Consider the following 13,341-nt stretch of genomic DNA (forward strand, 5'->3'; position numbering starts at 1 on the left):
GTTACTCATTTTGGAAATTAATTTCAAATATGAGTACTGAATTAATATACTCATTGATTTTTTTTATCGAACGGAGGGAATGAGATTTTCAACAATGGAAATTGTTAATTTCCGTGGTCGAGAGGTTAAATGTTTTCCAATGAGAGCAGGAGTAAGTTGATTTAATCAATGCAAATGGTCAAAAATATTTAATGTTTTTTTTTAAGGTTGTTTCCGAAATTTACGATTATAATGGATACTTAATCTATTCAAGGAGGAAAGTTAATTTATGGATTTAATTCAAACGTATAAAATTTTATAAAAATCACATCGTCAAAATTTCCTGACTCTTGATGTTTGAATGAATAATTTTGACTTCGATAATTCTATCAATGAATTAGAATATCCAGGTTATCATTCAGATCTATTTGTTCAAATGATTAATATAATTATATGCAAAAAATAAATCCAATTCAAGAAAGTTAAGCTTCGTAATCGTCAGTATAAACAGTGAGGTCAGTGGAAAATATTGACTACTTTAATGCGGTATAGTGAGTATTTTTGAAGATAATTAGAATACACTATTCTCCCTAAAGAAATGATATTTTGCTACTTAGATACAAATAACTGGCTGTATATATCTGTATATGTTCTTCATTTCTTTGATTGCAAAGTTGAGTACGATTTGGCTATTAGATTTAACACAAGCATTTCAATTTCCAAATTCTCATAGATCAATTCTCACTAATGACCGTAGAACTTTTTACGTCAGTATTAAGTATTCCTTCTCATGTTAGGTCACCATTTTCCCGCGTCAAAAATGCGTTTTCTCCCTTTTAAAGCATTGATAACTGTCTATATTTTCCATGTGAATTTTACTTGTCAAGCTAAATTATTATTCAATTTAAAAGACAAATAAGGTGGAAATTATGTCATACTTGAGAATTTTTTAATGAAATTTATCTTTTCTCACAATATTAATAATTTTTTTCGAAACATTTTTGTGGAAGATCTTAATTATTATGACCAATTTTAATTCGATTCTTCTGTGTTAACCATTAAGTTGATGTAATTGAGGGAATTTTGGACGAGGATTAAAATATAAAACTCAGTAATTCCAATTACTTTTCTGAAATTTATCTTTGGATGAATGAGGCGCAAATATATTGCCAACATTTTTACTGTTTTAATTGGTGAGCTGGACACAAATCCCGAGATTTGTTGCGATTCATACAATGGGTCATCCTTTCTCCTTTATTCGCTTTCTCATTTTTACTTGTCAACGTAGGATACTATCTATTTAGAGGTTCTCGGAGCTGTATGAGGGTAGATTATTAAAAACTGGCGTAAAATAGTTCATGATAAGCCGACACCTGGTTTGCTATCGTTGTGATTTGAGTGGCCCGGCTATCTCTCCCTTGTGTAGCACGTACGGCCGTCATTACTTAATTGTTCTATAAACCTCTTCATTAATCATTTCATTCAGCAGTTGTACTCGTTAATAAATTGCAGCCATTAACTCCATCACGATTGCTAAAATATTGAAAAAGCAACAATATGAACACACCATTCAAAAAGCTAGCATATTAAAAAGAGAAAGAAAAACAATTCAATACTATTCAGTAGGAAAAAATTATGCAAATTTGAAAATGACGATAGTAACAATAATGTATTTCTATAAAGTTTTTGGGTCACTTATTGTGTATTTTGCATTATATTTTTATCACTCTTATCTGTTAAATTTATTTCCTTTTCGTTCAAGCAACACATCCTCGACAGCGTGACTCTTTTCAAATAATTAAACAATAATGAATAAAAATAAAGAAATAGTGTCTTTTATGGTAAATTGACCTTAGATTGGTCCTCGTGCGTCAATGGTGAACTCTTCGATTCTAATAACTCTTTTCATCGCACCGTTGGATCGCTCACCGATCTGCGTGACGTAGTCCCACCAGAGGGTCTTGCACGAGAGGAAAGGCAGGCCCTTGATGTAGTCCTCCCCCTCATCGCCCTGCGAACCCTCTAACGCCTCGGGGCTCGTGTCCCACGCAGTCCCTCGTCCCGCCGTCCCCACGGCCAACAGGCTGAGGTTCTGGCGCAGCGAGAAGTCCAGGCTGGTGGCCGTGTAGGCCGCCAGGTAACCGGCCGCTGCCGCCGCCATCCCCATCAGGTACCGCAGGAGGTCCTTGTCCCTCAGCACCCACCGGTGGGCCTTCCGCGTGCGGAACTCCACGAGGATCCTGTTGAGATGGAATTCATTATAGAGACGAATAAATTATCATTACGACGCGGATACAAAAGGTATACAAAATGTATTGGGTCGCGTACAGCAGCGATGATTTTTTTAAAAGTTGAATTTGTCAACAATATTCTTAAATGTTACTATTTTAAGCATCTAAGTGGGAATTTCAATGCTTGTAATAGTTTTATGGCACAAAATCACGGTTTAACAATCGAAAAAAGATATATTTACTATTATTTCCGAAAATTATCAAAATTAACGCTTATAAATAAAATTTAATGACAACTCGGATTTTTATTTATGAATAATCTGAAATTGAATGAAATGGATTTCACGAGGTCATCTTTTATACCTATGTGACTGAAATACCAGTGTAAGAGCTTTAACGAAACACTTCACTGGCTATCAGATTTTCCACAAATAAAATTTTTCTTGCCAATAACGAAACTCAATTTCATGAAGGCCTCGAATGATGAGACAAAAATTTGAATTATAAGCTCATTTAAATGACCGTCAGGTGTTAAAAATATTTGGATTCACACGTAATCGAATAAAAACATGGATTGCTGCTCCGCATCTCCCTTGTTCAGATTTGACCCATTATTTTTAGTTAACATTCGGCGCAAATTCGCAAATTTTTTTGCCATAAAAGTTTTTCTAGATAAATCTAGAAACATGAAACAACGTTCGGAATGCTTCGAACACATTATTTCTTTAGCTCTACATACTTTCTAATTCTCTTAATTGTATCTGAAGTGTCTCTCCTTTTTCTCCCTCCGCCTCGCTTTCCTAGAATTCTACCGATTGTCACCATCTTCAGCATCCCATTGCCATTTCAATATATCCTTCATCCACTTCTACTGGCTTCCTTGACTTTATTTCGACAGCCGTCTCTCTACCATGTCTTTAACTTCATCGTTTGTTTTCCTTGCTGTAGATTTTATTTTTTAATTCTTTTCCACAGCATCATTTCAAAAGCCTCCAATCCGCGCTTAACCTCTCGCCTCGACCAAGTTCCTGAGTCACAAAAAACTTTGCTTCATATTAAATTTTTCGTTAGTCTTTTCTGTAAGTCTTTACTTAAGATGCCTGCCATCAACTCCTCATTGTAAAACCTTTATCTAACGCAATTCTTCTTTCAATACCCCAAACACTCAGCCCACACTCCTTAAGAATATTTCCAAACTATATGAACTATCCCACCTTACTTTTTTATGCCCCCCAATTTTATTATTTATCTTTAACTTCCTATTTCTTGAGTATCTCATCACATTCCTTTCGTGTGTTTATTTCTCATCGCATATCTGTCACACTCAATTTTAAATGCGCCAAGCGTTAATTTGTATTTATCTTAAGACGTATTTTATACTATTGGACCAGATATATCTTATATACGACGTGAGCGCTCAGAGTACTTTTAAAATTATTCGCTCTATGTTTTGCAAACCAAAACTTTACGCTAGGTTTCTCTCATCAACGCCCGTGGTGATCGCCCTTGTGTCGGGGCTGAGTAGGTTATATGGTTTACAAAGGAACGTGTCTCACGAACTGGAGCATTCCAGAAACTCATTTTACGCCCAGGTAAACAGGTCAGAGATTAAGACCTCGGGAGAAATGAAATAGATTTGTAAGAGTATGTTCCAAGACGAGGCTCATTCTAAAGGCGCTTTTCCAGTCCTATGGAAGGCCAAGAGACGGGGGTGAGAACCGCAATAAGCAGAATTCAATTATACTAAATTGATTTTATGATAAAGACGAAGAACTCTGACCCATAGACTCTCAGAGTCATATTTTGTTCATGCCGATTCTCTATTTTGCCCTTCCTCTCCCAGTTGTCAGTAGATCGCGAGGATGCTGCATCTAAAGTATGCAGAGAGAGAGCATACAGCTTTTCCCCGGAGAATAGTTATTTACCCAAAAGTTCGGAACAATAAGTAACAAAAATCGATGATAAATTTGTTGTCGATAACGATTCCGATACTTACGAAGAGTCCAAGAGTTGATGTGAAGAGTGAGGAGTATGATTCGCGTCTGTAGATTTCCCATCTTAGTGACCGTCGCGGAATTTGAGGCTATATTGTGTTTCATTATCCTTTTCTTCCGGATTGTCAGGAAGATATTCAATTCTGAGGAAGTTAAATATATTAATTGTTACTCAACTTTATTTTCCGTCCTTCAGCTTTATTTTGTACACTTTTTTTCAATTGCTAGTGGATGAAAAATCGTAGATGAAGACTCTTAACCTCGACCAGATGTAGTTTGACCGGAAATGGCGATTATTCAACAAATAGTGCGCTACATTAGATGAATACTGAGAGAAAATCGGTCCTCACTCAAGCAATTCAACGCTACCTTTTTCGGAAGAGAGAGAAATACGCCAAAAGAGGAAGGAAAAATAAATCAATATACACAGCCGGGGATCCACGGATGTAGTACCAGTAGAGGAACGAAATTGAAGCGAGAGAGAGCAATGCAAGAAGAGAATACTAATATCGTAAGATACTAAAATATGTTAACAAGACAAATAAGAGTAAAGGTGTAAAAAGAAAAGAAGACCAGAATGAATTAATCCTAAAATTAGGATGGATGAGATTACTTTGCAACTTTAAATAAGTGTGCTTTCTTTATACTCAAACTATAAGAAACACCGAGGGTCAATAAAAAGGAACCCCGCAATGTAATTCTGCAATTAAATTAAACCAGTTATGTTGGATTATCTCCGCTTGGGACGGAAGTGTTGGGTTTTTTAAGCACTGTAAGGAGACTTGGCCGCTTTCTTCATATTTTACGATTCCTTCATTTTATTGACAACGCCGAATTACCTGACAAAAAGGAAAAAATTGTGAGTTTATTTCCCCTTAAACACTTTTTGAAATACTGGATGGCACTTTTGACAAGTACACGTGTAATCACTCAAGCGGATGGGTGAAATTACTTTGCAACTTTAAGTAAGCCACTGACAATAGACACTGGCAAATGAATTACATAATCGTAATTTACAATGCAATAGAATATTCATGCAATAAATCCCCGATAAAAGTAGATTTTCTGACTTATAAATTGGCAAACTTTATGGCTTCTCTGGTTAGACCTGCGACATGAAGGGGTTCTTAGGTAAAAATGGGCAATGTTTAATGTAAAGAATTAAAGCAGCTGCTTTGCTATTCACCGTAAGACAATTGCCGAGGAGAATAGGATTGGACCATAAATTGCTCGTGGGCGACCTTTTCTCTTCTCCCAATCTTTTTGATGAAACAAAGAAAAATCACTGTTGTGGAACTGTGAGTGAACAGTAAAGGTATGTCAAGAAAATTTGACCGTACATCTATTACTTAAAACGCGATGAAATACATACTAGGGTATGAAATAACTTGTCAACAATGGTGTAGCGAGACAAAAGGGAAGTGTGTATGCTCACCATTGTACACCATCCGCCATTAGAGATAAACTTATGAGATGATGATGGGAATATTGTCAGACCTCGAATTGTGAAATATTTTGACCGTCCTGTGGTAGAAAAAGGACGAACCTTCCTGAAAAAAACTACTAGGTGTTAAAATGTCTTGTGGTGCAAAGCATTCACATCGTCCATTGCGACTTGCTTTCATAAGGGGCGTTGTGGAATCATGGCTCAATCACGTCTCTCCCAAGTCGTCTTGTCATCCTCAGACGTCCAAACAGTATCGTGGCAAATGTGATTCGTTTAGAGATGAAAGACGATACGAATTGACCGGCAAGAGGTAAACGCTCGCGAAATCGAATGTATTCTGCCAAGGTAAGGGTGGTGACGAGCAACAAGTGTGGCAAATGTGACGTGTTTTGGGACCTGTAACCTGCCTGGACAACGTGTTGGGATTGTAAACGTTATCTGGCGCATTTTTTAATGTGATTAGTGTATAAAATACAGAAAAAGTGATTAAATAATACGTTATTATAATTGTTTCTTGTGTAGCTTCTTTTTTGGGCAGCTATAAAGTTGCCTCAGAATTTTTTTTAATTTGTAGAAAAAATATTGTGTTTATTTTTCTGTTTCCACAGCAAGAAACACAGTTTTGCTCGTTACACAAACGTGCATGTATATGTTCACTATGCCATGAGATTTCGAAAATTTTCAAATGCAGGCTGAATTTTTTCACTGATGTGAAATTCAATCCGGCAGCCCAAGGCCAATGTAGTGTATTTTAATCTGGAGGGTGAAATTGTAAATTTCAATTTTAATAAAAATCATCCTAATTATACTGCGTGGATATTACAATTATTTTTTGGGAGAGCACTTTGGCATACCCTTGATGCGAACTTAGAACTCTTGAAATTGAATTGTACGACTTATAAATTGAATGTCGGTGCGTCATTTTGGTGTTTCATTCGTAAAACTTTTGTTCACCGGTATATCCTTTGCGTCTTCATTTCCTTTTTCATATACTATATGACCGTTTCGCCCTCTTGTTTACTATTGTCTCGGAGATGACCATTAGTTTAGCTTGTTTGGACGCACTTACGCAAGGTTACCAACGAAAAAGAGCGAAGTATTATTTCATCGTTGATTCGACATCGTTGATTCTTTTCCTATTGCATTACATCTTATATGCCTGCGAAATATTTATTTATATGCACTTCTTTTACATTTCACGAATGAAGTCTAAAAAGATTTTATCTTTCGTAGTGATAACGTGTTTTTTTCCATAAGGGATCAATAACCAAATCAAGAGACTCGACGATCGGATGGCGTGACCGTAATTGGGGTGGCTGACCTCGACCCGTCGGAATGACCGAAACGCTGAGTAATCCCGACTACGAATGGAGTTAGCCGAGGTTTCCTGCGTAGGCGTGCGAGACGTTCCTTCTTTTTTCCCTCTGGAAAAATCCCTTCCCCTTCATTCGGACGGAGTGCGCTCGGCACGCGAGAGAGGTCATCCCGTGGACTTCGAGGGGGCGACGGCCCCGCAAAGAGGAGAAACACCGTAGGCGACTCGGCGGCGAACTCCCGACTGCTGAATTGTCTGGCGAGCGAGGGCGATTCGTGGGGAAGGTCGGCCCGTTGCGGCGACTTGGAGGAGACGGAAAGGGAGTACATGGCGGTGGACAGAGTGGAGAGGGGGAATGGAAAACACGAAATAAACGCAACGTACTCTTGTCCAAAGTCTTGCGAATTTAGTTATTTTAGTACCCTGCAAGTCACCGCTAGGGTGTGTGGCAAGGGGTGAATACACACCGGACTAACTTTGACCCAAATATGACCCTACCGCGGTCGGTCAATGTTATTCTTATCCCTTATCGTTCGTTGAAAAAAACATCTCAAATCTATCTGTTCTACACTCTCTAATTTTACTACCATGATCTCTTCTACCGTAGTACGATGGGGGTAATAATACATTTTCAACATCAGCGCCAAAGATACGACCTTCTAATTTATGGAAGAGCTTTAATCTGTAATGTAATCCGTTAGTGATTCCCAGCCTAGCTGCTCTAATATTTTGGATACGCTACTAAGTTTATCATAACAACGTTTAACAAATCTAGCTCCTCAACGCTGCACCCGATTCGATTCGGCAGTTAATCCAACTTCGTGAGGATCCCATATACTAGAAGCATATTCTAAATGAGGCATAACCAACGACAGATAACATTTCTCTTCGACATTTTCTTTACAGTTACCCAGTATATCCTAATTTTGTTACCTTGTCCACGTATATTACCCGTATGTGTTTCACCCAGGAGACGTCGTGAGTAAAGAATGAACGAATGCAATCGAGAGGGAGCGAGTTTAGGTACCTAATGTTTAAATGTGTTGATTTAAGATGAGCTGCTCAGGAAAATTCAGCATCGGAAGCGTCGTATTTTCATGAACAATTTAAGGGGGTGAAAAGTCCGCAAGTGAATCTGTGATGGAAAAACACGATAATTATGGGTATGCTTTAAGTTATGTTTATGTTTCGTATATATGCTTCTCTTTCTGGACCCGGCTCCACTGACCTTATTTTACCCTGATGTATTTGGTTCGGGATAGATGTTCAAAAGGATGAGTTCTTTTGTTTCAACCCTCCTTTAAGTATGGGTGCCCGCACTGCCAAATGGTATTACACACTCCTCTTATATCAAGGCGACCCTCCGAAAATTGATCCTTTCTCATATTGTGTGTAAAATATTTTTACTATTCTATGTTTCTATATTTCTATTTCACCATAAACTGTGAGCCAAAATTGATGTAAATTGCATCTAGCAGTATTTTTCAGGCAGCATTATCGCATCTTCAGCTCTATGCTAATGGCAGTCGAAATTATTGAATGCCTTTTTGTACTGATGTCAAATTTTACACATGGTAAGCAGTATAGCTCTGGCACTTCGACAAAACCCGGTATTTTTTCAACAATTTTTTTTCTTAAAACTTATGGGTCAGTTTATTTTTTGGCTACCTCTCCGAAAAACTTTAATTTTAGAATCCCTTATACGAGCCACTGTTTGAAAAAAATTGGTATTATGAACTTTGAGATTGATGTATGCTCGTATGTTAGTTTTTTGTATAGATTTTTCTCTTAAGTGAAAACTAAGGTGATTAAGCTATGGTATCATGCATCACGGTATCTTTAATATTCCATTCTTAAACTTTAGCATTGCCATATGTAATTGAAATCAATTTGTTGGCGTTTTGACGAGGTTTAATTTAGTCATATCCTTAGAAAAACACTTGGTAATTTTCTCCATTTATTTATTAGAATTATGGTCTCGATGTTTTCACGTCATTATTAGTAGCACAATGTAAGCATTTAGGGGTATCTAACTTATAAAGCCATAAGAGTTGTGAGAACGGTCATAGGAGGAAGAAGGGGGGAGGGAAGAGGAGGAGTAGGGGAGGGCTTAGGGTATTCCACGTGGATAACGCATTGGGTAAAATGAAGGTAAAATCTCAGGATTCATTTGGGGCGAGGCGGGGGTGGAATGAGGTTAGGAGAAGGAAAGGTAAACGGAGACATTATAAATGTGGTGAATAGTTTGACGGACCATTTTCATTCAACAGCTCTTTTTTTTAATTCTTTTATGGTCCTCGTACTGTTATACAAACTCCTTGTTTCCAACCTTGTCACAACTTTGTCGATTTTCACTTCCATTTTTTCTGGCTGAATCTTTCGCGGAACATCTGGAGTAGTAGTAGTTTTTAGGGGAGGCGACCGACAGCTGAGGTCATTTGACCATTAGGGATGGACAGGAAAGGATGAAGGGTGGAGAGAAACCCGGCGTCGGCATTAGCCTACTCTTAAATAAAGGCGCCAAGGGGTCCGCAGCTTAACGTCCCATCCGACGGACGGTGTACTCACTCAAAGTGCCCTCCACAAAGCACCTCAAGTAGGGATCGAGATACCACTGATAAATATTCAACACCGCCGGGATTTGAACCCGTGGCCTCTGGGTGGGAAGCCAGTACGATAGCCGCCGCACCATCTCGACCCCCAGAAAGCATCATCTGGAGAATAAACTTTTGAATTTTAACCACTCATTTTTAGACACATTTCTCGTTGTGTGATTGTCATCAATTTGCTGAAAATGAATGGAAGCTTAACTAATTTTTAACCGTACTGGATTTCCTCGATCATAGTCGACTCATAGTCGAAATTGAGTTACAATGAGTTAAATTTTTTTAGACTCTAAAATTACCATTTCGGAGCGGAAGCATATCTTTTCTGTGATTCGAACGAGCGCCTACTATTGACGCCATCAGAATTATTCTATCCATCACCATACCCACAAATTCACTGTGGTTCACGCGATGCTTCATCGCGTCTATGCTATTTCCTTATCTGAGGCTGGGTGTTCGAATGAGCTAAATTTCATTAAATTCAATGCCTCCTACACTGGTTGTGGTGAGAAACTCGTAGATAAACTGTTACCTCAACACCATCGTTAAAATCGCACAACTTCACTCAGCTTTCGCTGATCCCCTCAGCTAAATCAATGAAGTGCATAGTAAAGCTTCAACGTCACGAAAATTTTTCATGAATTAAGCAGGATAATCTTCCTTGATCGTTTTAACGTCAGTTCTTGTAGCGCCATCATCGTTTGTAAATTTATTTTAAACTATAAGGATTTATTTGATAATGTTGTCAAATTGTTTCTATTCATTGAGATTTAAAACTGCAAAACAAAATTGTTTTTAAATTAGACTCTCAGGAAGTTTACAATCAGGAATTTGGGACATTTTCAGTTATTAAAGTAACAGGACAATAGTTCTTGGTTTACTTTTCTGGATGTACGTGTTTCATTTTATCCCAGAAATGTTTTCAATTCTAAACTGATTGTGTTCACTAATACCCTTTCCCGTCTGAAAATGTTTGAAAATTTTACAGTAAAATATCAACCACGCCACCTTTTGTGGTTATTACTAACAAAAATAACCCTTAAAGAATTTTGCATACAAATACTGAAAATCTTAATTATCGACACGGAATGCGTCAGTGAACGGTGAAGAAAGTTGAATACATTGTTGGAATATCCGCCTGAAATTCATGTTTTAACGAAGAATTCTCCTCCTCGCCGAAGGAAAGCTTTCTTGCCTCTTTTATGAGGCATTGAAAGGAATAAGCGGAGATAAATGTACCAAATACGCATTATGTATGGCCATTTAGCTTTCAGAATGAGTTCAGAAAGTGAAGCAGAGAGTTATTTGGGCATAGTGCTAATTATTACCTGTTACCAATTGCTAGTTGCTAGTAAAAATTAATGTGATTAGTGATGATTCATTATGCCCTCACTGGACGTTGTTGGATCACGGCTCTGCACGAAAATAACTGTTACGGTAATTTTCTGAAACATGAGTTGGGAGTCAAGAGTGATATTATATTTGTCAGTATTTCATGAAAACTATTGAAAATAGATGGGCTATCTTCCGAGGTACAATCAATTATTTATAGCCACTCTAAGAACCAGACATTTTTAGCCATCAGGCTATGACTGTAAAATTACTGAGAAATAAATGTCAGGGCCGATGTATTTACGAAACCATTACTCTCAAGTGATACAAAAAATTAATCCCCCACACCCTTAATTCAGCTCCGCGAATACCTTTTCCATTCTCCTATCTACTCCCATTGGTGCTTGTCACCCCTATGCCATACACCGCTGCGTGGCTGGCGGCGTGTAATACGCAGGTGTAGAGATAGAAAAGAGACAGAAAATGATAATTCAGGTGATATGAGTGGGGATGAGAGGGGAAGGCTTGCCCTCTCGCGCGAGATTCGAAGAGTCACCATGCAATCGATTGTCTTGACCGTCCGCCTCGCTTCGCGATCGAGTGCAATGTGGGCGCGGAATTGCAACGTCCGGGAGTTCATTCGGGGTCTCCATCCGACGCCGCTGTCGGAATGAGAGAGAACCTTGAGTGGGCGTCGCGACGTCGTGGGCGGCCGGCGAGGAGGCGGTGGACGAGGAGTCGGAGAGGACCCACGTAGCTGCGAACTGGATTCTATCTGGCTAAGCCCCAGTCCCTCGGGATTTTCCCATCGGCTAAATCTTGAACACCATTCAAGTTTCAATGACCTATCCTTGCACAGTATTTTGCACGCAACAGAGTGGGTGAAGTTAGAGCTGTTCGATATGACGATATATTGACTCAATTTCGATATAATTTTTCATATCTACGAGGTTGATATGGATAATTTAATTTACGTATCAAGATTCGATTAGCATTGCGATATTTCTTATATAGTCGATGATCGATAGTTTTGATATGATAATATGGGAAATATTTCCTAGAAGACGATATAAATGTAGCCAGCATACCAATAGGGTTGATATTGCGATAGGGCCAGTTTTCTCGATATTACCCACATAGTCGATACTATTCGATATAACCGAAAATTACAACCATGTGAATTTGCGTGGGACCGAAGGGTCACGGGTTCAAACTCAGAGGATTTTGACGCTCCTAGGCGGTACATATATATCTAAGCTGTGTGTTTTTTGGGTAGAAGAACTTCCTCAGCAGCCGCTGGCTATGCGAAGAAAGGACGCTATACTCTATATTAATCGAATTTAATATGCCCTTAGGCTAAGTACCAAAAAATAATTGAAGTGAGCTGTTACCCTTCAAAACCAACTTCCGTTTGGTTTTAGTGGTTACTCTCAAATGAAATTATACGGAAAATACAATTGTTTTCTCCGTCGTTTGGTTCGATAGGATTGGGTTTTGCCGAAGATGAAAATTCGAATTCCAGAGCGATATATCCAGGAGATAAATCCCATATGTCAAAGCTTCAAGACAATTTACAAGTCCTTGGGATTTGTGATTGCTCGACTTTCTCATAGGAATAAATATGTTTCAGCACTAAAAGAGGACTTGTGACTTGATTTTTAGCTGTAATAAATGAGTCTAAAGTGGCGGGTACATGCATAAAAAGTTTCGGAGTTAGTGCGAGGTGTGGAAAAATTCATTCTATTTGCTGGTCATAAGTTTTGTATTCGAAAATTATTTCCCGTTACCATGTTGTTCCTTTCAGTCATTTGAAAGCTTCTTAAACTTTTCAACGACTCCTATTGATATTATTATTAATTGAACATGTACACACACACACATATATATATGTATATCTATATGCAAATGTATATATAATATATATATATATATATATATATATATATATATATATATATATATATATATATATATATTTATATACATATCATGCATTCATTGTGTTTGACTCAGTCATTAAAGTTTAGTCTTAAGGATAATATGTTCGAGCTATTGGATTAGATTAGGCTATGATTGCGTATTGTGCGAGGGGAGAAGGGGTACTTCGAATCTATCTGCAACGGTGTCTAAAACCTTCTCATTTTATCCCTGTGGTCGAATCTACCAATATGGTGTGCCGCCACAATAATTCCCTCCTTATCGGTCGGGGGGGGGGGGTGGCTGAGGACGGAGGAGGAGGGATGCCGGTTGTTCAGCAGATAATTGCTGGATTACGTAAGTTGGGTAATGGGGGTTGGTGGTGGAGTTCTGAGGTGCCTTCAGCTGGGGAATTCAGAAGAGCGCCACGAGGGATTGACAATGATTAAATCAATGAAAACCAATATTGGATATCACGCAGCTTGGATGGACTTAATAATAGGTGTAGATAAAAAAACCA

At 38.3% G+C, this 13,341-nt stretch overlaps 1 protein-coding gene across 1 annotated transcript in view; it reads right to left on the bottom strand.

Moving 5' to 3' along the window:
* smog (G-protein coupled receptor 158 smog) overlaps positions 1 to 13,341 on the bottom strand; it is a 113,490-nt gene that overhangs the window by 34,447 nt on the left and 65,702 nt on the right. Inside the window, exon 6 of the mRNA XM_071591832.1 lies at positions 1,909 to 2,219. Coding sequence (XP_071447933.1) covers positions 1,909 to 2,219 — 311 coding nt within the window. The remainder of the gene's footprint in view (positions 1 to 1,908; positions 2,220 to 13,341) is intronic.

Source organism: Hetaerina americana, unplaced genomic scaffold (assembly GCF_022747635.1).
Source record: "Hetaerina americana unplaced genomic scaffold, ioHetAmer1.1.p SCAF_5, whole genome shotgun sequence".
NCBI classification, from domain to species: Eukaryota; Metazoa; Arthropoda; class Insecta; order Odonata; family Calopterygidae; genus Hetaerina; species Hetaerina americana.